At 42.2% G+C, this 25971-nt stretch overlaps 1 protein-coding gene across 12 annotated transcripts in view; it reads right to left on the bottom strand.

Annotated features, from left to right (window-relative positions):
* The window catches only part of KIF16B (kinesin family member 16B), a 308558-nt gene that overhangs the window by 90584 nt on the left and 192003 nt on the right, over positions 1-25971 (bottom strand). For 4 of the 12 annotated variants that reach the window (XM_009216573.3, XM_021921252.2, XM_009216575.3 and 1 more), the window contains exons 18-23: positions 20535-20567; positions 20127-20180; positions 17219-18577; positions 12693-12845; positions 10348-10444; positions 9260-9310 (exon numbers count right to left, since the gene is read on the bottom strand). In XM_009216573.3, the coding sequence (XP_009214837.2) occupies positions 9260-9310; positions 10348-10444; positions 12693-12845; positions 17219-18577; positions 20127-20180; positions 20535-20567 (1747 nt within the window). Of the gene's footprint in view, positions 1-5514; positions 7942-9259; positions 9311-10347; positions 10445-12692; positions 12846-17218; positions 18578-20126; positions 20181-20534; positions 20568-25971 lie in introns of those variants that run through there. The other 8 variants (XM_009216569.3, XM_009216571.4, XM_021921251.2 and 5 more) reach the window with 6 other exon arrangements.

The following is a 25971-nucleotide window of genomic DNA, read 5'->3' as shown; positions in this document are numbered from 1 at the left end:
AACATGCAGGAACAAGCACAAATGATGTATATGGTAAATAACCAGACAGGTTCCTATCCATTTCCAGTAGAGAAGCCTGCCTTTGCTATAAGGGGATCTTGTCTTAATTAACACTACTCTATCTTTGAAGGCTTGGCAAATACAACAGAACTGGGTTTTGCCAAGACGTGGCCATACAGGCACATCCTGTCCATCCCTGTGAAGGATGGGACTTAACGACAGCCTGGTGTGGAGAAACAGTGCTAACATTATCTCATTTCTAAAGTGAGTTTGGAAGACTCACATCAGCAAACAAATACAAGTTTTGATATATATATATCTATCCTGAGGGATAAGTTACCCAGAAGATGGCAAACTGTTGGATACTGGTACTTGTAGAATACCTTAAGTTTAGTGGCCTTTGGGTAAATCTAAAAGGTTTAGTTGACATTTCCAATCCATGATTCTCACCAGAATCAATTAGTTCTTCTACAAAGATCTGAGCTGACCAACATTGTTTCAAGGTTTGGAAATACTGAATATTGGATTAATGTTTCAACCTGAAACTATTAAAAGTGTCACTATTTTTCTCTAGATCACCAGATTATATTAAGTGGTCATCATCTTTGAACAATGTATCAATTAATGGCTGATTTTAAAAAGATTAAATGTGGGGTCTATTATACCTGGCTGATAATGTAGCAACAACTGCTACGTGGCTCTCACTATTAAGCATGAATACAGACAGGTTAGGACCCTCAGGGAAGAGCGGATATTCTCCCTTCTATTATAACGGTACAGTGTCATTGATTAATCATGAAAAGTACCACTGATGTTCACTCACTGATTTTTTGCTGAGCCCTGGCTTTGGTTCAAACCATGCTGAATGCGATGCCCAGGAGAAAATAAAAGGCAGGAATGCACTTCCAGCCAAAGAAGCAAAAGTAAACATACAAACTTACGTGCACCATATTCACACTATGACTGTGTCTAAGCTTTCTTTTACAGAGCTGAAAACACAGAGTGCAAAGAGGAGAAATAAGATCCATACAAGGAAATAAAAGGAATTGAAAAGAAACTTGTAAGGCAATCCTTGAAAACAACAACTCATACAGACAGAAATAATTATTAATGTCTAGAATTCCAAGAAAATAAATTTACAAGTCAGTTAAGAATCAACTTAGCAATACTTGGAAATATATATTTCAGCATAGTCATTCCTATAAAAAAATCAATAAAAAATTTTACCAATGTCAGGAATAACAGTGACTATGAAATAGTTTTGGTACTGTGGACAAATATATATATTCTAGAGTAGAAAAGTCTAGATTTAAGTCCCAATTCTCAACCTAGTAATCCTTTTTGAGTCTAAATTTCCAAATCTGAAATGGAGTTCAATGTGAATTCCTGCATTCTAGTAGAATCACCGTAAGTATCAAAAGGAACAAAATATGAACAAGAGGTCCTATACATTGTAAACCACCATATAAACAGTGACTGGGATTGCTGTCATCCCTATAACCCACCGCACCTTCAGCAACAAAAGATTTTAACCAGATATTAAAAGGCAGGAGGAGTGACTTACAATAGAATCTCTTTCATTCTCATCAACTAATTTATTCAATTCCATTCCTCATAAAGAAGGCATACTACAACAGTGCATCCTTAACCAGAGATTTGATGGTGATGGTTTGAAAAACGTATTGTGTAAGAAACAGTGGAGAGACGGAAGGGTGTTGGAGGTAAAGGAGAAAAATCAGAGGAGGCAGACATACGAGAAGTGTCTTCTCTGAAGGGTTGTGTATAATGCAGATTGCAAAATACATTTGTTTTATTCTGCAACAGAGGGTGCTATGGATGAACAGACTCTGAAGACTATGCAGATGGAGATCACAATAAGGAAGATTATGGAAAGAATGGTGTAACAGTAAGAGCAGTTCCCAATGAGTAAACTGCTTCAGAGGTAGAAAGCAATCAGCTCATCCATGGAGATACTCAAATTGAATAGGTAACTTAAAAGGTCCTAGGGCACACTCTTCCCGGTACCTGAATGTTTCCATTAGGGAGAAGTCCTACAAGTTTCATCCGAGTCTTATCTTTTAATAGAGCTTTGGGAACCTTGACATAATACATCCATGGAAAATTAATTGCCGGTCCCAATTCTTCTCTCCCTGTAGTAGCCGTACATATCCAGAATCTTACCATGGCCTCTTGATGGATGGAGGCTTCCTTGCCCCTTGATTTGGGGCTTGGTCATGTGACTTGTGTTGGCCGGTAAGATGTTAGCAGACACAGGCAAAGGCTTGCAGGACTGCCCTTCTGTGTTTCTGTCATCACCACGATGGCTACTGCCCCTTCTGAATAGATCCCAAAACGACATGTGCGGAGCAGACCAACCCTGGCTGAGCAACAGATGACCTGCAGCCTATAGCACAGCCACTCCAATCTACTTGCAAAGCAGCAGAATAAAATAAAAACATTTTTAATGTGCCACTGAAATTTGGGGGGGGGGTTGTTTGTTATTTGGCAATTGCAGACTGATATAACATCTGTCACAGGAGATATTCTAAGGAATGAGGCAGAGTTGTCTAAGCTACATACTGGAAATTGTGTAACTAAATTAACAAAATGACCTCATTAGAAACTGGTCTATCCAATAAGCCGGGTTGATCATCAAAGAAGCATTAATGAAAGTGGTTCTAATCTATTTATCATACAAAGCTTTAAATCATCTGGGAAAGAGAATGTAAGCAAAAATTACTGTAATTACTACTGCTGGAAGGCTTAAGTACTCTCTTCCAAAGGGATGCAAGCACATTTTTAAAGTAATGAGAACAGGGAGACACACTGTTTTGAAATGTTTTTCAACAAAGACTAAATAAATTCATCCTGCCAACCACAAGTCTGTAAAACAGGCAGCTGTGCGCAAAATGGATTTTAATCAAATTCAGATGAAATCACTATTTCAAAAGTATTCAAAGAGCTATTGTCTAGAATGTATTAAGAAGTCCCACAATATAAATGTTTATGCCTATACTGTAACAATGCAGAATGCCACATAACCAAGAATGCATGCGTCTATTTTTTTCTGATTCAGAAACTCATTACAGCTGAGATGTCGTTACAGTAGGTTGAATACTCTGACTCTCATAGTTGCTCCACTCTAGGGGTGCCGTGGGCTTAGATAAACTCCTGAAGAAACGAGCAGAGGGAGCTGCTAGGATTGAAGCCGCAGCAGAGGGAGCTGCTGGGATTGAAGCCACAGTGGATAATGGCAACAACAATACTCCACTGGCTTTCACAGGCATCACGACCCCCTTAATACTTATTTCACAGACTCTCACACCCAGGAACTATATCTTATCTCAAGGTACAAAGCATGCTTAGGTGAGAGAAGTGACACGCGGAATCTGAATGCTGCAAGCTGCTTCTATCATGTGGTACAATCCGAACATGATCCTCACTGTGGCCTTCTTCGATCATAAAGCAGACTGCAGAAGTTATAATGAGTGATACAATTTTTATACAATGCTCATATCTGCTGCATGTTCCAGCTCTGAGAAATCCTAAAGACCAGGATTTGCAACATGGTGGAATTACGCTTCTGTGCCTGTGCAAATAAGCACATCTGTCTAATAGTTAATACTCTTTGTTAAAATTATGTACTGTTTATTCATCACTCCCTTCTTCCTGACCATGGCATCCCTCTGCTGGCATCTTAAAGTCTATTCCCTGAGCCCTTCATAATCATTAATTGTTTTTCTTTGTTAACTTGCACAAGACTACTGCAGTATAAATCTGTTTTTCTTATCAAGAAAATACGAGAAAATACTGGGTGGAACAACTTAAGAAGAAAAAAGGAATGCAAAATATATTAGTTTTAAAAAGTAAAAAAAAAATAAATTAGGAGAAATATTATTGATAAGATATTAGAAAACTATCATGGTACGTTTTAGGAGTGTTTGTTCATGATGGAAGATGACCTACCAACTAAGATAATGACAAATTAGTGACTAATTTTAATGATGTCCTCATCAACGAGTTAAAAGCCTTTAGGTATAAGGTAAAAAGGTATTTATGTATGGGGGTAGAGGGTGCTTTGGAAGTGACAAAAACATGCTCAACCTAAAAACATGAGAATCCAGTTGCCTCAAAAAACCAAATGCCTCCACTGGTCAGAAGCATACACGGCTGCAGCCACCGGTCTGCAGATCGTAACAGATTCTTCAATTCCCTGTCTTTTCCTGTTGGTGTCTGTAACACTAGGTAGAGGAAAATATGTGGGAATGTAGACCCAGTGTAGGTAGCTTGTCAATTCCTCCGACAGGGGAAAGAGGGAAGACGAGCACTTTCTGGCCAAAAGAAGATGGTAAGTTTCTGTGTGTGTTAAGCTTTGACACCATCTCTGTCATTGATTAGGAACAGAAATGAAGAAGGCACTACAACATTTATGTTGCACTTATCCAAAGATTTGACCAGAATAGAAAATGCCCCTTCCATGCCAGAAGAATCACTGACTCACTCAGCTGCGTCCAACATCCACTGAGAGCTACCGTGGGCTAAAGAGGGTTCGGCTGAGAGTGGACGGAGAGTGGGCAGAGCAAGACAGAAGCAAAGGCAGAAGCACATCTCCTTCCTTCTGAGAACTCTGGATTTAGGAGAACACACACCTGAGAGGGGAGAACAGCGGCAGAGCAACTAGGGTCAGATGAAATTAAAAACAAATACAAAACGTGTAACCTGATAGGATTTTTTGGACAGAGGGGGACCGAAAGGGTTGATCAGAGGAGCTAGAGACCCTGAAGAGCACAGTTTGAAGCCTCTCACCTAGGAGGAGGCAGCTGACTACTGGGTGGACCTTCATGGAGAGAGAAGCCCCACCCTGGGCAGATGCAGCAGGGAACTTGTCTGAGAAGGGAGGCCACCGAACTGACCAGCTGGGGCCAGGGCCGGCAGGAGACCTCGATCAAAGGTTGTAAGTGGTGGCTGGGTGAGATGCCAGAGGCAGGTGCCTCTAAGGGGACTATATATTTGACAAGACAGCAGAAAGAAGCCACGAGAACAAAGTGAGACTCTGAGATAAAGAGACTTACAGGACAGAGAGACAAAAGTTCTGAGAAAGAACTGGAATATGGTGGTGATGGGGGATAAGGGTTAGGTGGAATAGCCGTAGGTACACCAACAAGTGAGGAGCTGAAATAGCAAGGGTTAGAAGGGAATCATCAAGAAGTATGAAAGGAGGAAGGTAAAGGCAATTAACTGAGGAAGAAGACACTGCAGGGCATGCATCACTGTCTCGATTCCGCATACCATGGTGATGGGAGGACACTTCAAATCCCTGGGTCCTCATAGGAAGCTTGACGCATCACTAATGTGCTCTGCTACATAACTATCCTAATCACAGCTGAAACCAAGGATGTCAATGAAGGTCACTGCCAGACTGGACACTTTTTCAGGCAGCACAAATTAGCCTGCTGGAATCCAGCAGGCACAGACAGATTCCAAGCCACCCCACTATAAATCGACATGAAGCCAAACAATCGGAAATGCTTTAATCACCTCACAAATAATGAGGCAGGCACAAATTTATAAGCCTGAGTTTCGAGAAAATGAAGCAAGGTGGTCATAAAGATATTTTATCAGGGCTCTGCTATTAGCTGTTTTTATTTTATTGTAGATATTTAAAATATGTACATTTTCAATTTCAGAGGTCTGCATTTTTCCAGTTCCAATTCAATTAGCTACACGGAGATATTCATGTTGCCTTGACTGTTTTCACAATGCTTATTTTATTAATGATCTCAAAAAACATGTAGTGCATCTTTAAAAGTCTCCTCCTTAGAGTCTTGTCAAATGTGAGATTAGCCAAAGAGCCTCATCTTGAGAATTGAAAGTAAGTTTCCAGACCTCATGTGTGACATTCTGACTGCCTTGAAGATACAATGGGGTGGTGAACAACTGGACATTTGAGGATTCCTGAAGGTGCTCAGGTGGACTATTTCTGGAACCCACTGAAGGTTTGAGTTTCGGTAAGAAGACTAGTTCTACTGTTGACACATTTTTCTTTTCTGGAACAACAGCACACCTGAATTCACTTAAAGCATGGCATTTGATCACATCAAATTGTGCACCTGGAGGAGATATGTTTTGAGATCGAGTGCGTGGATAAAAAACACAGTCTTCCTTCACCAGTGCAATGTGGGTGTTCAGAAGGACTAGCGACCAGCACTGGTCACGGCCAGAGTCACCCACGACTTTCACTGTTGTATAGAGCAGTAACTGAACTTCTGCCAGGGAAGGGACATTGCCTTCCATATTTCCATGAAGAAAGTAAATCATGTCAACCAAGGTAGTCTGGAATTTGGATGACACCTGAACTCCATTTGGCAAAACTAAATCAGGGATTTCCGCTTTCCAATCAAGAGAAAGCTGAACCAGATCTTGCTGGAGCAAGGGATGATTAGCGCAGGCAGCGGCATCAGGCTCCGGCATCAGGACACACAGGAGGTCACGACACAGCTGTTGAGACAGGTATTTGTTGTAACTGAACACAGTGAGCAGAAGACCCTCTGCAGAGCTCAGGAATCGAATACTCTGTCCACCAAAGCCAATCTGAATCTCCTGTAGACCAGAGAGAGGTAGAGCATGAAAAATGCTCATTGAGCCAAGGAGACTATCTGACAGGACCAAAGCACATAAAGTTGACTGAAGCAGGAGCAAACACGCTGGTTGAGGGTCAGGTGCCGTGCAGTTAGCAACAGCAAGCCAGTAAATGCCTTTGACTTCGTTCATGTTGCCCAAAGGTTCTGGTAGAGAACAAGTCACACGCCTAAGAAGGTCTTTCAAAGGGCACTCTTGAAGTTTCAGCATTTGGTCCGGGAATTGCACAAGGCTCTGCTTAAATGCAGAGCTCTTTCTGGCATCTTCATATTCCAGGCGAAAAACAGAGCTTGGCGAGGAACCCGGTAAACCTGCAGCTGCAAAGGCAGACGCCTTGTTAGGCGCCGCACCCTCTGCTGGCCTCAGGCTCTCTGCAGCTTCGCTCTTGGTACTGCCAAACCCAGCTTCCGGAGAATGAGATTCTGTTGACTGCATGTCAATCTTCAAGGGCATGTGTGGGGCTAAGTGCTTCAGAAATGGCAGGCTTCTGACAAATGTTGTTACCTGGGAGGGGAGCCCCCTTGGGGCACACAGACTCCCCACGAGCCTGGCTTGGCTGATCGCTTTTGTGCCAGCCTGAAGCAGGTGACTGCTGGTATCTTTATAAAGGTCTGAGAACTTGTGGTAAAAATATCCCAGTCCGTTGTTTCCTTCTGTTCTGATATTTATCAGTGACTCTGATGAGCTCATTTTTTTAGCATCCAACTCTTCCTCACCTTGCTGCTCACTATAAAACTCAGAGGCCAGTACACTCTGCAGGGCACTGCAGGATGCTCTCTCCTCATGGGAAATGCCTTCAGACAGAACCAAGCGGAGCACCTTGCCTTGCCTGGCCTGCTTGCCTCCACTATTTATGGACACTTCTTGGGATGTGTGTTGCAGCAAAGTCCAACTGGACTTGACTCTCAAGCTGTGTTCATCTTTATGAGTCATCAGCTCACTGAAATTTTCTGACTTACTCTGAAAATCTTCTGCATCATCGGTGTTACTTTCATTAAGAAAAGAGATTTTAGGTAGATTAAAACATTTTGGTTCAAAATGGCCAGCAGGCTCGAGATGACAATATTTGTTTTCACTGTCCTGGAATACCTCGGGTACTGAGGACTGATCCCTTTGCTGGTGAGTTCTCTCTTGTGATGCCGAGGAAGTTATTTTAGGGCCTGAGATGCTCCACAGCATGGGATGATCCCAGGGGTCGTTCTGATCCACCTCCCTCCTCTCCTCTCTAATGAGGCTGGAAGTCTCAGTGGCATCTCTGGGCAGAAGTGGGTCAAGATACCATGCTGGGCAAAACTGCCTTTTCTGTTCAAGGTGTCAAAAAAAGTTGAAAATGGGGATGTGGTTTCTCTTTCTGTGATTCTTTTGCACATGATGATTCTTGTCATTGGTTTCATTGGGTAGATTAATTCAGAGGTTAAATAAAAAGCCTAAGCCATTTGTATTGATACATGATTAAAGAACTGATTATCTGATTCATCCATAGAACATCAATTTTCCATATTATATATATTATAAATCACTGAGAATTTTAATAGAAATACATTGTATGGGATTGATTCACAGTACCCACTTCTTGATCTAATATTTCATTTTCCCTACAATAAATTCCAAGCCCTCTGATTCAATGTTTAGAAGGTCAAATTTAGTTATGAAAATAAGTCCATGATCATATGTCCAAAACGCAATAAAGGCAAACTTAATGAAAATCAGATAGCAAGGCCAAAAGAAATGCCCAAGTGTTCTAGCCCAGGTTACATTTCTCTCTCCTTTTGGTTTGTTTCATGGGAATCAAATGTTTCCATGAACATTAATGGGAATTATCATTACTGTTATCTACAAGTCATCACCATGGAAGGACTACTGTGCACCTGCTATGTGCAAGCTACTGTGGACACAAAGAAATGAAAGCCAGTGGCTTGCTCTGTAGAGGAGGGAGATAGGTATCCAGGGGAAGCTCACATCATTACTGGATGACTGGCAGGAGGGCGTGGCTGCGGCCAAAGTCAGCTCAGCCTCTGTGAATATCCACCTCTTGCTGTCTGTTCAGTAATGTATGAACACTATCTGGAAAATTTCCATCACCTACTATTTTCTGGGGGTTGATTTTTTAAAATTTACAAATATATGGGAGGGACATGCCTCTTAGTGGAGGAAAATACCAGTGAAATCTTACAAATTGCATGCCCAAATAAACCTTGGTTTGACAATCCACCAGAGAAACAAGTTAATCTATCAAGAGTGTTTCCTTTGTACTACTGCCAACTCACAGTCTATAAAATGGACAGGAGGAGTACGGAGTTTCATTTCCAAACCCCATATCTGATTCTGATTATATAATTCTGCCTTTTAAATGCAGACCAAGGGAAAATATACTGTCACAAATGAAAAACTGGGCAAAGCTCCACCACAGCTACATGCCATTCAAATAAAGTCAAAGCAGTTTCAATCTGCAGGATTCCGTTTAATTTTAAGTCCGTATAATAGCTTGCCTTCCCTATTAGCCATTAATCTCGTTGGGACCTCAAAATTCTAATTATGCAACTAAACATTAAGAAAATGTAATCACATAAGCATGCCATAATTTAAGGCGACCCTATCAATCTGAAAAATCATTACCTACCTCATATTTTAGTTTACGTTGAATGGTGCCATTGTGAAGTTTCTCATTATCCTGAAAAGAAAATAAAAAGTCCTCTATATTAAATTATAGCAAGTTTATGGGGTGGGGGACTGATTCGATTACAAGTATTTATGGGAATGGAAATCTAAATAAACATACTTGTCATTCAACAATGACAACCCTTCTAAATAATTTATATCCCCAAGATAAACACGACTCTATTGATCCATCTGCCATCAGAGAACTGAACTATTACTCCTAATCCTAAAATTCTAAGAATAGTATTAAAAACAAGATTTCCTTAGGGCATTTCTTAATTTGCAGGATAGAAATGCACGGTCTTTATTTCAATATAGACTTGTCACAAATATGTATCTTCTAAAAGTCAAAATTCTATTTATATTTTGGATAATTTACAAAGTAAATTAAATAAATATGGAATTTGGAAGTATTTTGGAAGAAAACAGAAGAATGTTGCATGCAGAATTAAAAAGTATTTTACACTTTATAATCGCTTAAAAGTTGTCACAGAATTATAAAACTATAAAATAAAGTTACTTTTGAATTAATACTATTTATAAACTGTTACACTCTGCCCAAGTAATATTTAATATTTTTTCTAGAACATTCCACATCTGAATTTTCTCACTGGAAAACAAAAGAACCCACCACCACTACCCCCAAAAACTTATCTTCAAGGTCATCTTGAAAGATTAACGGGCTGAGTGCGGTGGCTCATGCCTGTAATCCCAGCACTTTGGGAAGCCGAGGCGGGCGGATCACTTGAGGTCAGGAGTTTGAGACCAGCCTGGCCAACATGGTGGTAGAAACCCTGTCTACTAAAAAATACAAAAATTAGCCAGGTGTGGTGGCGGGCGCCTATAGTCCCAGCTACTCGGAAGGCTGAGGCATGCGAGTCGTTTGAACTGGGAGGTGGAGGTTGCAGTGAGCCAAGATGCTGCCATTGCACTCCAGCCTGCTTGACAGAGCAAGACTCAGTCTCAAAAAAAAAAAAAAAGAAAAGAAAAAAGGAAAAAAGAAAGATGAATGAACGTGTTACTTTGTGTTATTTGGCTCCTTCAGCTTACCTTCATCATGTCTGCAGATGTACTGCAGCCTTCACTAATCACACGATGCAAATCCTGAAGGCGTCTTTGGACTTCTTCTTCAATGTAAGCATTGATCCTGAAACACAATGGAGATGGAGTACAACTGACACTTCTAACCGCACAGGACATTCTGAGATCCTTTATTTACTATGCCCTTCACGACAGGGAGCAATCTCATTCTAAATGCCAAACCTAACGACAACTTGAGAACTTCAACATTTTTACTTTTTTCAAGAAATCTGGTGCTACGTGTTCACTATCTGGGTTTTGCCCAAATGAGGCAGAACTGAACAAGTAATAGAATATTGGGAATGGAAAGGAGACTAAGTGATCCCATCCAAGTCCTTAGTGGAATGCTTGCTGTAGGATGGGAGAAATCAGTCACTGGCTTCAGAAGGCTCTGCGGTCTCTGATGTGACGCCAAGACAGAACATTTCATTCACAGAGCCTTGGGTTCCTCATACAGAAAAGGATAATACAGATGATAGTTATTTCTCACATCTCAAGGTCATGTATGAGAATTACCAAAAAAGAAAAAAAAATAAGCAAGAGATGGACATACTCTCTACGAATCTTCCTCATTCAGATTGAACAACGTCTTGCATACTTGTATTCCCAGTCTGTCTTGTCTCTCCAAATGGGTTCTCTGTACCTGGCCAGCAAGACCACATCTTAAAGGTCTCTACCTTCCAAAACGCCTAGGACAGGGCCAAGACAGAGATGAAGCCAAACACTGCTGACTTTTGAAGCAGCGTCAACTTATTATCTGATATCTCATAAAATGTAGGTGAAGTTGTATGAAGCAAAACTATCAGCCCTGACCACCTCAGTGGATTTTGGTCTTATCTCTGGTCATTCCACCTCACTGTTTTTAGGTCATTCCACTGGAGGAACCAGAGAGACTAGAGAAGTTTATCTTCAACGAAAATCTTTCTAGTGGCAGAGAGTGCCCAAATGGAAGTCATTCTGTTCTAGACTCCCCTCCTCCAATTCTACAGGTACTGATTAGATGGATTATTACTATTTTTGAGACGGAGTCTCACTCCTGTCTCCCAGCCTGGAGGGCTGTGGTGTGATCTCCACTCACTGCAACCTCCGCCTCCCGGGTTCAAGTGAGTCTCCTGCCTTAGCCTCCCAGGTAGCTGGGATTACAGGTACCCGCCACCACACCCGGCTAATTTTTGTATTTTTAGTGGAGACAGGGTTTCACTATGTTGGTCAGGCTGGTTTTGAGCTCATGATCTCAGGTGATCTGTCCAGTTCGGCCTCCCAAAGTGCTGGGATTACAGGTGTGAGCCACCATGCCCAGCCAGATGGATTATTTTAAATTAAATGGTTTCCATGTTTATATGTTAGCACATTCACTAAATAAATAAGTAAATCTGCATAAACGCATGCATAATCCTGTAATCATTTCTATACTACAGAACAAAGAGAAAAGATTTTCTAAAATGTTAGGCAAAGAGATTAAAATTTTAGGTAAAAGAGCCCAATCATTGTTTTCTTATAGGCAAAGAATAATTAAGCTGATTTTTCTAAGGGCTCTAAGCCACAGAGCAACACACAATGCCACCTAAGCTGAAAATCACTTAACTAAAGTAACATTAGATATAGATTTATTATACTCACAATCATTCTGAATATACTAGTTTTTATAACAAACTTCATCTATTAGTAATCCATGACATATAAATTAACTGTCAACACAAGGTCCTCCTCCTTGGTATAGTTAAGTTAATTCTAGGTCTTTGTTTTTGTCAACCTGGCCTTGCCTCACTTTGTGCTGGATGAGCTGGTTCCCCTGCAACTTTTCGTTCCACCCTCTCATTCAAACCACACTTGACCCTTGAACAACACAGGTTTGAATAGCACAGGTCCACTGATATGTGAATTTTTTCCAATAAATACAGTTGGACCTCCCTATTAGTGGTTTCACATCCACAACTGTATACAGATTGAACATGTAAGGAGGGCAACTTTTTCTAACCGCAGGCTCCAGAGGGCTAACAGGGGGACTTCAGAATGTGTGGATTTTGTATCAAAGAGGCGTCCTGAAACCAATCCTATGCAGATATCAAGGGACAACTGTACCTGCAACAAGATGGATCTGGCTAGCCAGGTCTCAAGTCCTTGACTTTCTCGAAACCACCCCTTACCCTACCACTGGCAGGCCAATGGCAGATGAAGGCAGAGCACATCTCAAGCACATGTACTACCTGTTGCCCTTAATACAGCCCTCCAGATACAAAGTAGTTCAATAGAGAAACAATGAATCCTTGGGTCACATCAAATGAGAAGCCTGGAATCACTTTCATGTCCAGTACCTGGCATCCATGAGGGGAACCAGGTGTGATTTTTCAGCACTGACTGGCAAGCTGGAAGAAGCCACCTTCCCTTCCAGGGTCCCATGATGACTTTTTTGAACACCATCGGCCTCATAAATCTTCTGCTTCAGCTGCTGGATTTCATATTCTAACCTACACAGATAGGAGCCACATAATTCATTCATTAATAGTATTTCCTGATCATCCTTACTGTGTGAGATATTGTTTTAGACAACATGGGGGATCAAGATCTGTCCTCTGTGTACAAAGAACTTTACCTTCTAGTAGAAAAGGTGCCACATACCCATAAGACAAGACATAAAGTGCCAATGGGCCACAAGAAGGGTTCAGGACGAGCACTGGAGGCATCCAGAAGGTAGAGTAAATTTGACCATCAAGAGCAAAGATCTCTCCACTGTGCTCCAAACAAGTCCTAGAGGTAGGTGTGTAGGATTCTGAGGCCTGTAACTCCTGCTTCAACAAGAGTTGGTTGTGGACTACATATCAGGGTTCTGGTAAATACTTACGTTTGACGAAAAAGATCTGTTTTAAAGAGTTTTAAAAACCACAAATCTAGGAGAAAGTTCAGTCAAGGCAGTTCTAAGTTGAGTCTCCAGAGGCCAGTGGGAATTTAGGCATTTGGAGATGATGGCAGAAGACTATCTAAGTGCAGAAAGCAATATGAGCAATGGGGCAAGGCCATGAAAACCAGGCATCCACTTTGTGCGGAGGCAGAGGGCGTGCGAAGGGGAAGCAGAAAAGACAGGCCTAGGAAAGTAGGTTGAGTTCCATGAGAAACTAAAATAAACCATAAAATTTACCTCCAATGATAAATGATACATCTATATGAGGTCAAATGTATGTAAGGTCTTTCTCCCACCGGCCCAGGCATACTTGAATCCAGGGCCATCAGGCCAGAGGGCCAAGCTTGCCAGTGAATTTGGCCTCAGGAAGCATGAGACTGCAGTCCACTCACTGTGTGAACTTGGTGAAGTTATTTAAACATGGGTCTCAATTGCCTCATGGATCAAATGAGAGCGTCAACTAATCTCCCTCAATTCCTTCAGCTCTAAAAATCAGAGACTCTGCCTTCAGATGCCAACACACCATGATGTTGCCAACCCTCTGGTGTCACCAGCAGCAATCTGACTGCTCTATCTTGAACACGAAAGCCAAGTTCTGAACTTTCCGACATGGATCACAGGGTCATGAGGGTAAGCACTCAGGAGACCCACACGAGGCTGTGCCCAGTTTAACTCAGCCCTTTCTTGGTCTATTGATTAGCAAGTACTTCTAGAGCATCCACTTGCGGAACATACAGTATTTTCAAAAGACAAGACATAAGCAAAAAAAAAAAAAAAAAAAAAAAAAAATGTCAGAGGCCTGGTGGTGGGCAAAGAATTGAGGAGCAATATTAATAGGGTATTATCAATGGCCAAAACAAAACAAAACAAAACAAATGAGCTGGATGTCAGCAGGCAATTAGCAATGTTTACAGTTAAGAAAACTCCTGCTGGGGTTGTTAAGAATTGTCCTTCAGTACAGGGCCAGTGGCCAGTGAAAAAGATTCCACAGAGCAAAGGAGGGTTTGAGTGGTATCCTGAAGCCTGAGTGAGATTTAAATGGGTGGCAAGGGACAAGCTGGCCTCCCGTGTGGCAGACGCATGGTCAGAAGACTAGAGGGCTAAGTGGCTCAGAGATGGGTGATAAGATTGAGATCTGACTTACAACTCTGCCACTTTCTGACTGTGTGACATTCATCCCCAATGGTCATACAACTACTGCAGGCTTCAGTTCCCTCATGTGTAAACTGTAGACGATGGCACTCTTTATTGGAAAAGTAAATGACAATGCACACACAGCATTTAAAGCAGGATCTGAGGTATACACAGTTATTTTTCATGGCTTGCCTCATGACTATTATCATCGTTGCCATTGTTAAAGGACTCTGACAAGAAAACAGGATTAAGTGTGAGTATTAACAACTTGCCTCTGTTATCCCTGCTATGGTGACAGGAGGCGTTTCCAGTTGGGTTACCTGATCCATGTCAATGGGGCAGCTGGAATGAGCAGGTGGTGGGAAGAAAGGCAGGAAAATGGATTAAACCTGGTTCACAAAGCACTGAGAAGGCAATGGGAGAGCCAAGTTCAGGACATTCTTGTCCAGTCTGGTCCCACATGAATTTAGTATTTCACACTTGTGGAATTTTACAAGGGGCCAAGTCAGGCTGCATGGTGAATCCTGGCTTAGCCGTGAGAACCCTGGGAGAAAATGAAGCACAACAGAAATTCCCATAGAAAGCTGTAGGGGCATCGCAGTCAGAACACAGCGCCCGGAATCTGTTGGCCTGAATTAGCACTTAGCTAAGTCTATTTCATGAAAACTCATGAAGCTAACAGGCCCCTTTACTTGGCTTCTGAGGGAACAATCACATTGTGTAATCACTTCTGTGGAATCTGCAATACTGTATCTGCTGTTATACAGTATTAATACTAAATGGCCAGGTGACAAAAGCCAAGGACATCAAGCTAAAAGCTCATGCTGCATTCTTATTGCACACTACAGGCTACAAATTGAGAGTGTGCCCTCCACTACTTTAAATTTCCTGGGGCTGGATCTTTGTCTAGCAATTTCATTTACATAACATACCTGCAATCATTTTCTTAAACCCCCAACCTATTTCTCTGAAATAACAGCATTAGGGTTTTTGATTGTTACTTTGTTGCTGTTTTGCCTGAGGGAACTACCAGACAGTGGTGGTAAATATAATCCATAGCATAACCCAGTCATTTGAATGGAAGTTGTCCTGACCTTTTCAGGCAGTGTGATGGGTGAAGGCTACAGTAACACTTCTGAGTGAGTCTTGCCTTGTTATCAGCAACCAGTCCCATGTGTCTGCTAAATGCCAAGGTGGGGTGTCCTGGCCAGTACACTGGACCTCTGGTGCAGCCCCCTTAGGAGGTGCTGTGGGTGGGGGAAGTACTGCAGAGAGGGCAAGCTTTCAGCTCTCCAATTTGAGCTTAAGATCTCAACTGAGCAGGGAGTGGTGGCTCATGACTATAATCCCAGCACTTCAGAAGGCTCAGGTGAGAGAACTGCTTGAACCTAGGAGTTTGAGACCAGCCTGGGCAACACAGGAAGACCCCATCTCTTTAAATAAATAAATAAAAAGCCAGGCATGTAGTATACACCTGGGGTCCCAGCCTTTTGGGTGGCTGCGGCAGGCGGATTGCTTGAGCCCAGAAGTTTGAGGCTGCAGTGAGCTATGATCACACTACTGCACTCCAGCCTGGACCCAGAGCAAGACCCTGTGATCTCATCCATCCTCCTCTTATACAAGTGGTGACACTGAGGCCCAGCGATGAAAGATCCTGCCCAAGGTAAGAACATCCTACCATCTTGATAGGAAGGAGCTGAACTAGGCTATAAATTCCTCTTGCAAGTCTCCAAATCGGGTGATGTTTGCATCACCCAGGTGGCTGTTGGCCTTTCTGTGAGTCTTGTCATCATGTCTTCAAGGCTCCAAAAAAGGTGTTCTCAAATTCACGTACTATTCATTTTGAGAACTTATGGTCTGGTAAGCATGGTGACAGAAAATAGGTGAAGGAAGATAAATATTCTTATCTTACAAGACAAGAGTGCTAGTTTCCTAGTTTTATTTTTCACGACAACAAAAATAATTCCAGTAAATCACCAAACGTGTTCTAATATCCCACTGTGCTCAGAATCATCTGGAGTTTTGTTTGTTGGTTTGGTTGATTGTTTTATAATGTAGAGTCCTGAGGCCTCCTCTTAAATACTGTGACTCAATAGGGGTGGGAAAAGTATTTATTTTTTATTCCCAACAGGTTGTAGAAATCAGTAGCCTGTATGCAAACCATGAACTCCAGGGATGATACTTACTTCAACAAGTGCTAGTCATGGAGAAGATGCAAAACCATTGGTAAGAAAGGGCAGGGAAGCAGAGATAGAACGAGGTGAGGGAGGAGGGCGGAAAATAGGGAGAGAAGGAAAGAGACAGGGAGCAAGCTTTTAGGGGTGAGGAGGGAACGAAGAAAGGGGAAGGAGAGGAAAGAGAGAGGGCAAAGGAAGAAAAAGGAGGAGGAAATAGATGCAATGGAAGAGAAAGGAGGGAACGGAAGGGGAAGAACAAAGAGAAAAGAGAGGGAGACAGGCAGGGGAGATAAGAAAGAAGGAAAGGAGAAATCAAAGTGGAAACTTTCTCAGTCTTGCATTTATCAAAATATTATAACACACGCATTCCATAGGTGAGTGGGATAATGAACATGGGCTTTGCTTTTGTTCCTGTGTTTTTCAATTCTAGGCCAACAATTCTAAAACAAGGACACTAAGGTTTAGGGGTACCTTCCTCAGTTCTGGCAAATACAAGCATTTGCCTATGTATTAGAGAATATGAAGGCTAAAAGAATAACTTAAAAAACAGTGATAAACACAACATAAGGAGTGAAAAATGAGCACTCATTTGGCACCCACTGTATGCCACACCCTTCCTTCCCAATCTCACCTCTCCTGGTCCTTCTCCAGGGCTTCTCGCTCAGCCTCCAGGCTAGCCTGAAGCCCTGACTGCTCTCTGCTGCCGCTGTTCAGACTGGCAAGTTTCTGCCTCTGCTCTTCAATCTCCATGCCCAGGGTGGAGCGCCTCTGCAGCGCAGAATGTCTCCTCTCCAGCCTGGCCAGGGCCCGCTCCAGCGCCTCTCTCTGCTGCTTCTCTCTGGACTCCAGAATCTCCTTTTCCTTTTTCCTCACTTTTTCCTCCTGACGCGCAATGTTGGCAGTGAATTCAAAGGTGGCTTGGAGCTTCTGCAGCTGGCTTGCATTGGCCTGGTACTGTGCAAGCTGTTCTTCTTTTTCTTCCATTTCCTTTTCTACTTGATAAAGAGTGTTGTCTAAGCTGAGAGGGCCTCTGTCAAGAATTTCAAATGCTCTCTGCTTTTCTTCCAACAGAGTTGGCAAGTGATTCTGCAGGAGGTACTGTAGCTGGCGTTCTTTATATTGCAGCCTGTACTCCACTGGCTTTATTTTCTCGAAATCGTGAGCCACTTCTGTGACATCTGTGACACTCTCTTCATGTTTTCCCAACAATCTAGACTCTTTGTCATGTTCACATTTTAAACACTCTAGGATCTCCTGTTCTTCTTGGACTTCTTTTTTCAGGAGGTCTTTCTGCTGAACCAGGTCCTTCTCCAAGTTCACTAGCTTGACAAGCTGCCTTCTCTTGAATTCGAAGAAGCGCAGTTGAGCCTTTTCTAACTCCTCGCCATCTTCATCCCCTCCGGCACGAGCCTCCTTCACCCGCAGCAGGGATTCCCGAATGCCTTCCAGGTCTCTCTTCTCCTCTTCCACCCATTGCACCTCCCCGCGCCGCAGGAGCTGGATCATCTCCTGCTTCTCTCGGAGCTGCTCTTCCAGATGGGCCACGAGCATGACCTGCTCCTTCTCCTGCTCCTCCAGTCTCTTTTTTTCCAGTTCAAGCTTGGCATACTGTTCATCTTTTTCCTTTTGGAGCCGGTCCAGTTCTTGAAATATCTGAAACTTCTCAGCCTTCTCGTTGTTGTTGAGTTCTTTGAGTCGTTGGAGTTCTTCTTGGACGCGGAGAAAGGTCTCTTCTTCTTGTCTCTTCTTCTGCAGCTCGATTTCCTGCTGTTCCCTCAGCCTCTCCTCTTCAAATTTTTCCTTCTCAGCAAGCAAATCCTTTAGCTTGTTCTCGATGTGGAAGCTGCGGCGTTTGAGGCTCTCCTCCTGCTTACGAATCTGGAGCTGCACGATTTCTGTCTCCTTGCGCTGGGTCTCCACCTCCTGCTGCATCCGCTCCAGTTCGGCCTTGTCTGATTTCTGCTTTTCCTCCATTTCTTCTATGAGTTTCCTGAAATGCAAAGCACTGACTGGTTGTGATCTGATCATTGTTCAAATGTTGCTCTAACTTTACTGAAATGTTCTGAAAATGCACAGACGACCAGGTCAAAGCCTCCATTAAAATAAAAAAAGAAGAGCAACTGCTTTCCTTTAAATTTCCAGCAGCACCCTGTTTAATTTTTTTATTTTTTAACTGTCCAACATATCATCTGCCTATACTCCTGAAGTGGCTTCTGATATCATTTCTTTGTAGAGCCTATAATCATAATGTGTTATGCATGATATAATTTTAAAAGGCCCCTGAGCTCGAAGAGAAAGAACCATGCCCAATTTAAATTAAGTGTGAATAACTTTATTCAGCCCAATGACTAAAACTCAACAGAAGTTCAGTTACAAGACAACATTAAATAAAAACGCTTATGCTGTCCTCATCTCATTGGGGTCAAATATCAAAGTCATGATCATCGACAGTTCATTGTTCCAGCTAAAAAACTACATACTACGTAGCATTTAATCACCAGTTTGGGACAAATGGTGATCATCAAATGGCCCAAAATGTTAGTTTATTAGTGCATAACACTGAAACTAACTGGAGCCTCCATTAGAATATATACATGCGTACTTTTGCAGGCTGGTGGGGAGGTGACATGTTGTGTCTTCTGTTGGAGAACAAATGATCTCCACAGGGCACTGTACCATAAAGTTTAGGGTTGGGATGGCCTCCAGAGGAAGAGCACCGAGTTAGAGTAGGAATACACGGCCTCCACCTCCTGATCCACCAGATGTTTATCCTGGATGATGCTGGAAACTAAGACCATTTATTTGTGACATTTAAACTCCAGGTCCTACAAAATAAACATTTACTTTGCAGATTTTCTATAGCTTTAGTTTTTACTCTAATTGTCATCTTTGGTCTACGTCTTGGCTGGTTAAATAGGACAGGAAAGACAGAAAAGGAGAAAATACAGTTTTATCAGGTAAAGAATTATTTCAGAACATATAAAGAACTGTTCAAATCAATTAAACAGCCATTTTTCTCTCCACCCTGTGCCCCCATACACAAAAGAAAAGTGAGCAAAGAATAAGAAAAGCAAATTATACATGGGGAAATACAAACGGCTAAACAGCATCAGGAAAGATGTTTTAAAAGCAGGGAGGTAGAAGGAAGGGAAATTGTCATTCTTCAGGCTTTTTAAAAACTCAGGGGATGTTATTAAGAGAAGATTTACTTTTGACTACATTTTAAATGAATACATTTTGGTGTATTAAATTTAATTGGTGTGTTAAATTTGCCTACTGACTCTATTTCTCGTTTCTCATAAATATTTGAAGACGAACTGTTTAAAAAAATTTACACTTGAAGAAAAACCAACTACTCCAAAAACAAAAACAAAAACAAAACAAAACAAAACAAAAAGACCTGCAGTCGTTAGACATGTAAATAACAGACACAGAGCAAGAGCGAAGTACTGAAGCAGACACAGATGAAATCAGTCCAGGATATTAACACAGGAATCCAGACTACAGTAGTGTTGAAACTTGAACCCCATGTGGCTTACCTTTTACTTTCTAATTTTTCAAGTTCTTCACGCTGTTGCCTCTCAAATTCAAGTCTAATAAAATCAAATGAAAATGAGTCACTTTTCTAAAGAGCTTTTCTCTCTCTCTCTCAGTCTCTCTATACAGAGTCACATATTCAAAAGGGCATCAGTTTTCCAAATATTACTATTAATTACCATGGATTAGCAAGATTAAAATGCATTCTTTGCTTTAGGACTATGATTAGGAATTAGACATACTTTTGGGTACTTGAACTCAGGCTGAAAAGAACAGATTTTACTTGAAGGAAAACAAACAAAACAAAAACTGTATTGAAAAAGCAGAGTTAAACAAGACTTCTAAATGAGAAGCACGTCTACTCCATGCAGCTTAGCACTGATGAGTATATAAAAATGGAGAATCTCTACCTTAGACAGATGGGTCCTTTTATAGGGAAAAGACTGCCAGGGAGGTAGAGAGAGAGAGAGCACAGACATCAATTAAGGAAAGCATTTAATAGGAAGGAATATCAGGAGAAAAGCAGTAAGGTACTTAAAAGCCGACAGCCATGCACAAATTGAAACATCTTTTTATAAATATAACATTTCCCAATAATTTCATGAAACAAACACTCCACTCCAAAAAGTTAGCTCTGTTATGTTTTACACTTCTCACACTTCTCAAGATAATCATAGTAAATAACTGAGTACCAACAATAATTATAAATAGTAATCAAACTGGCACCTTTACTACTGTATAGATAGTTATACTGCATGTAGGTTCATCAAGTTCCTGCTATAATTAATAGTTATGCAACATAGGAGTTATGGGGGTTGTGAGATTGTGAACAGATTCATAGTGGTGGTAAAATAAAGGGATTTAGGTCATCGGGAGTTTTAAAGCAACTCACTAAAATAATAACACAAGCTGATTTCTTATCAAATATTATATTTAATTATTGCAAAGTTTAACTATTCTTATTAAGCAGCAGAAACTGTATTTCTTTATTTTTTTTTCAGGGTTGGGATTGGGGTTGGGTCAGACACTGCCAGCTACCCCACCCCCCCCAGCCCACCACGCTTGAACTATAATTCTTAAGCTTATATATTTTTCTGTTGTGGTAGAGGGCAGATACAGCTAAAAAGCTTGGCTACAGAAAAGTCACCATAAATCTTCTTCCTTGAATAATGTGCAAAATTCAGTTTGGAAACAACTACTTAGTCATGAGCGAACAAACACTTCAAATAGTTCTCTTTCCAGTTTAATCACGTGGGGAAATATTGAGAGTAAGATGTCTGGTGGATTTCGTTTTGGGGTTGTTTTTTGAGACAGGGTCTTGCTTTGACGTCCAGGTTGGAGTGCAGTGGTGGGATCATGGCTCATTGCAGCCTTGACCTCCTGGGCTCAAGCAATCCTCCTCTCTCAGTCTCCTGAGCAGCTGGGACTACAGTATGGTGGCGTTTTTAGGCAGAACTATCTCTTACATGGTAGGTGCTGTGTGGGGTGATTTGCAGATAATCTCCCTCGTCCACCCAGCAAATTCTAAAGGCAGCAAACAGTATCTCCATTTTACAGATGAGGAATCCAGAAGTTGGGATATGTTGAACACCTTCTCCAAGGTCACAGAGGTAATAGGTAGTGGAGCCAGGATGTGAACTCATGGCGGCCTGCTTCCAAAATACCACCTATTAACTCAGTTTATGAGCAATGTTCAAATTTGTGATATAAAATAAAAGTATTAAATATCTCATTGAAACTTGTTAGATAACAATATATTTATTCTACTGACAAACAAAAATAATCTGTACCTTAGCATGAGAAATCAGCCATATAAATCTAAATGAAAAGCATTTGCCAGTCATGAAGGCTAGCCCATATGCAATTGCATTAAGTAGTCTTAGGACTTCGTTAAAATTAAAATTTGATCATTCCTTTTTATTTAAGAATAAACAGAACCTTAGGAAGGATTCCAAGTTGGTATCTTCACACTTCAGTAGAGTTCAGTCTTTCTAGAGATATTTACATAGTCAAAAAGAATCACTGGATCAAATACTTTTTAAAACCTAAGCATTTCCCTAATGGAATGAACTGTACTCTTGATTTTATTTTCTGTGAACGAGAGCTCAGTGCGCACACCAGTAGAGCTGGCTTTGACAGTGTCACGTGTGCACAGCCAAAAATGCTACACTGAGCACTGGGCGTTCGGATGGAAACCTACCATCTGAGGACTGTTTATAGAAACAAGTTCTGCGCATCACAAACTGGAGCCTGTCGTGGGGTAGGGGGAGGGGGGAGGGATTGCATTAGGAGATATACCTATGGTAAATGACGTGTTGGTGGGTGCAGCACACCAACATGGCACATGTGTACATATGTAACAAACCTGCACGTTGTGCACATGTACCCTAGAACTTAAAGCATAATAAAAAACCAAATAAATAAAAAAAGAAAAAAAAAGCGAAATGACATCTGGAACCCTGGCAGCAAAAACAAACAAACAAAAAAAGAAACAGGTTCTGTGTTTGACAGTCAGCATGCCCTCCGTCACTTGTTCTTCCAGCCTTAGAAAGCATATTTCTCATCCCTTTTAACAAAGCAGGAAACTGAGGCTTAGAGTACGTAAGCAGCAGAGGCAGGACTTGAATTCAAGTTCGGTAATAAAATCTCTGCTGCCAATCACAACTGTTGCTACTAGTGAGCTGTATGGTCTCAAGGAAGCAATTAGTTCTGAGTTTTAATATTTAATGTGACATTTTAACTGAGCAACTACTTTTTAAAAATTGAACACAGTGTCAAGTACTGTGTTAGGCAAGAGGCTTCAACAGTCTGTAAGAGAGATGTGGTCCTGTCCCCACCAGGCTCCGGGTCTGTAAGTGACAGTCAGAGTGTCAACATATGAGCATGGGGTACTGAGCCCAGAATTTGGTAGTACCTAGGATCAAGCAGAGCTTCCTGAAGAAGCATATATCTAATCTGGGTCATTCTTTCTCTTGCATGATATAGAAACTCAAAGAAAGCTAATAAAATCAGATGTGGGCTTGCTATAGGAGAGGTGGCAAGATATGAAGTTCAAGAGGACAACAGAAGCCGGACAGTGAAGAGCCTTGGATGTTACGTTAATGACTCTGAACTTGATCTTAAAGGAGGTGGCAGAAAAATGTCTTGGGCCAGGACTGTTGAAGAACACATACTCCTGGTGTTCTGTAGAAAACAGATGGGTGCAGGAGCAATACAAGAAGACAGAGACAAGTTAGTGGTAGAAACTTAAGTAGATGACAGAGCAGGACCCAAGTCAACTGTTTGCCTTGATCCTAGGTACTACCAAATTCTGGGCTCAGAACCCCATGCTCAGGTGTGACACACTGACTGTCACTTACTGATCAGGAGCCTGGGGGGAACAGGGACCACATCTCTCTTACAGACTGTTGTAGCCTCTTGCCTAGCACAGTACCTGACATCGTGCTCAATTTTTAAAAAGCAGGTGCTCAGTTGGCCAGGCACAGAGGCTCACACCTGTAATCCAGCACTTTGGGAGGAAGGCGGATCACCTGAAGTCAGGAGTTTGAGACCAGCCTGGTGAACACGGTGAAACCCCATCACTACTAAAAATATAAAAATTAGCCAGGTGTAGTGGCGGGCACCTGTAATCCCAGCTACTCGGGAGACTGAGGCAGGAGAATGGCTTGAACCCGGGAGGCAGAGGTTGCAGTGAACTGAGATATCGCCACTGTACTCCAGCCTGGCAGACAAGAGCAAAACTCCACCTCAAAAAAAAAAAAAAAAAAAAAAAAAAGTAGGTGCTCAGTTACAACGTCACATTAGATATTAAAACCAGAATTTATTATCCTGGTGCGAGGGATAAAAGAAGTCTTGTGGTGGCTCACGCTGCAATCCCAGCTGGGAGGAGCGAGACAGGCCGGATCCGAGGTCCAGGAGGTCAGAGACCATCCTGACTAACACGGTGGCTTGCCGTCACTTGCTGTAAAAAATTAGCAGGCGCGGTGGCCTGTAGTCTAACTACTCAGGGAGGCTGAGGCAGGAGAATGCGGCCGAGGGAACCCGGGAGGCGGAGCTTACAGTGAAGTGGGGCTCGCTTCCCACTGCACTCCAGCCTAGGCTGACAGGCAGAACTCTGTCTCAAAAAAAAAAAAAAAAAAAGTGAAGCTCTCTCCTGATACTCAGCAGGTCGAGCTGACAAAACCTGGCAACTGGTGGCATTTTGGTGGGGGTGGTAAAAAGAAAGAAAAAGGCAAAGATGACCCTCAGGTTTCTGTCCAACTCCTATAGGGGGTAGGAAGGCAGAACATAATTACAAAGAGACTGAGTCCAGAGATCAGCAGGTGTGAATACAAATTCTAGTGTTCTGAGACCATGAACAAGTTATTTAACCTTGGATGCTTCATTGCTATAGAGGCTGAAGAAAGTAACAGGCCCCACCTCAAAGGGCTATAGCCAGGATCAAGTGAGACGCGACATGTAAGATGCCTGCCTGGCACCTGGACACACCAGGGGCTGAGTGTTGCCTCGCACTGCTATGGTTCACCGAGATGAGGAGAGCAGTTGGCGGGGGGGCTGGGGAGTGGCAGCTGTAGCAGTGCTGGCGCTCAAGGTGGGAGAGGCCAGGGCAGCGGTTGACACTCACTGAAGCTAACGACCACAGGGGACTCACTCTATACCTGGCACTGCTCTAGGTACTGTGAATTTAATCCTCACAGTGACTGTGAGGTCACTGTTATCATTTCACACATGAGAAATGGCAACGTCACTAGTAACTGGCAGAATCGGGTTTGATTCTAGAGCCTACAATTTTAATCTATTCTCTGTCCTGCTTTCAAGGTAAGTTCAGTTTTACACACACAGAAGCCAGTGTTTACAAAGGGTCATCCAACTGAGATGTCCAACAGGCAGCACGATACATGCCATAAGCAGGTATCAAGGCTGAAGATGTGGACTTGGCCTTCACTGGCATGTAGACAAGAACTGGAGCCCCAAGAGTGGGTGAGGTTACCCAAGACACACGTGCAGAAGGAAAACAAAGGAGCTTACTGTGAAGTCAGAAAGATCACAGACTTCGCAGTGACTGGCAGAGATAAATGGCCCTCTAATGAGGCTGGGAGTGAGCAGTTAGAGATACAGAGAAAAATCAGGGAAGGACAGACATATGAAAGCAGAGGGAAGAGGGTGTCTGAAGAAAGAGAAAGAGATCAGTAGCATGGAATAATCCAGGAATGCCAAGTAAAATGCAGAGCCCAAGGAATACCCAATGACCTTCGCTATGTGGAGGTTCATCTTGGAGAGACCTTTGCTGGGCTGGGGCTGAACTGCAGAGGTCTGAGGAGTGAGTGAGAGGAAACTGGAGACAGTGAATGTAAATATAGTAGAGCGCTTTCTTGGTAGGTTTAGTTATAAAGGGAAGGTGGTGGTTTTAGGAGAATGGGTGCTCATTTTAACACACGAAATAGACTTGTGCCTAAATCCTTGTATGGACTTGTTCATAAATCCTTGTATGAAAAAGCAGGAGACAGAGAGATTGAGTGAAAAACTGGAAAGAGGCTGGGAATATCTGATGGACAGAGAGGTCTCTGAGCGGGCAGGAAAGGAAAGGGTAGCACCATGGGTGAGAGCAAGGGTTCGGGCACAGGTGCCAGCCCAGACCAAATTCTGGCTCCTATATGACCATGGGACAATCTCTCAACTTTCCTATGCCTCAATTTCCTCATCTGAACACAGGCTCAAAAATAATCTTAGTTCTCAGTTGGTGAGAGGATCCAACAAGAGTACTCACAACCACTATTAACTTAGTTAATAAATACTAGCTATTAATCCTATAGGATCCATAGTACAGGTAGGGGAAGTTAGTCTGAG

The sequence above is a fragment of the Papio anubis genome, chromosome 16 (genome assembly GCF_008728515.1).
Source record: "Papio anubis isolate 15944 chromosome 16, Panubis1.0, whole genome shotgun sequence".
In the NCBI taxonomy this organism is placed as follows: domain Eukaryota; kingdom Metazoa; phylum Chordata; class Mammalia; order Primates; family Cercopithecidae; genus Papio; species Papio anubis.
This window is presented reverse-complemented; position numbering and strand designations above follow the sequence as displayed.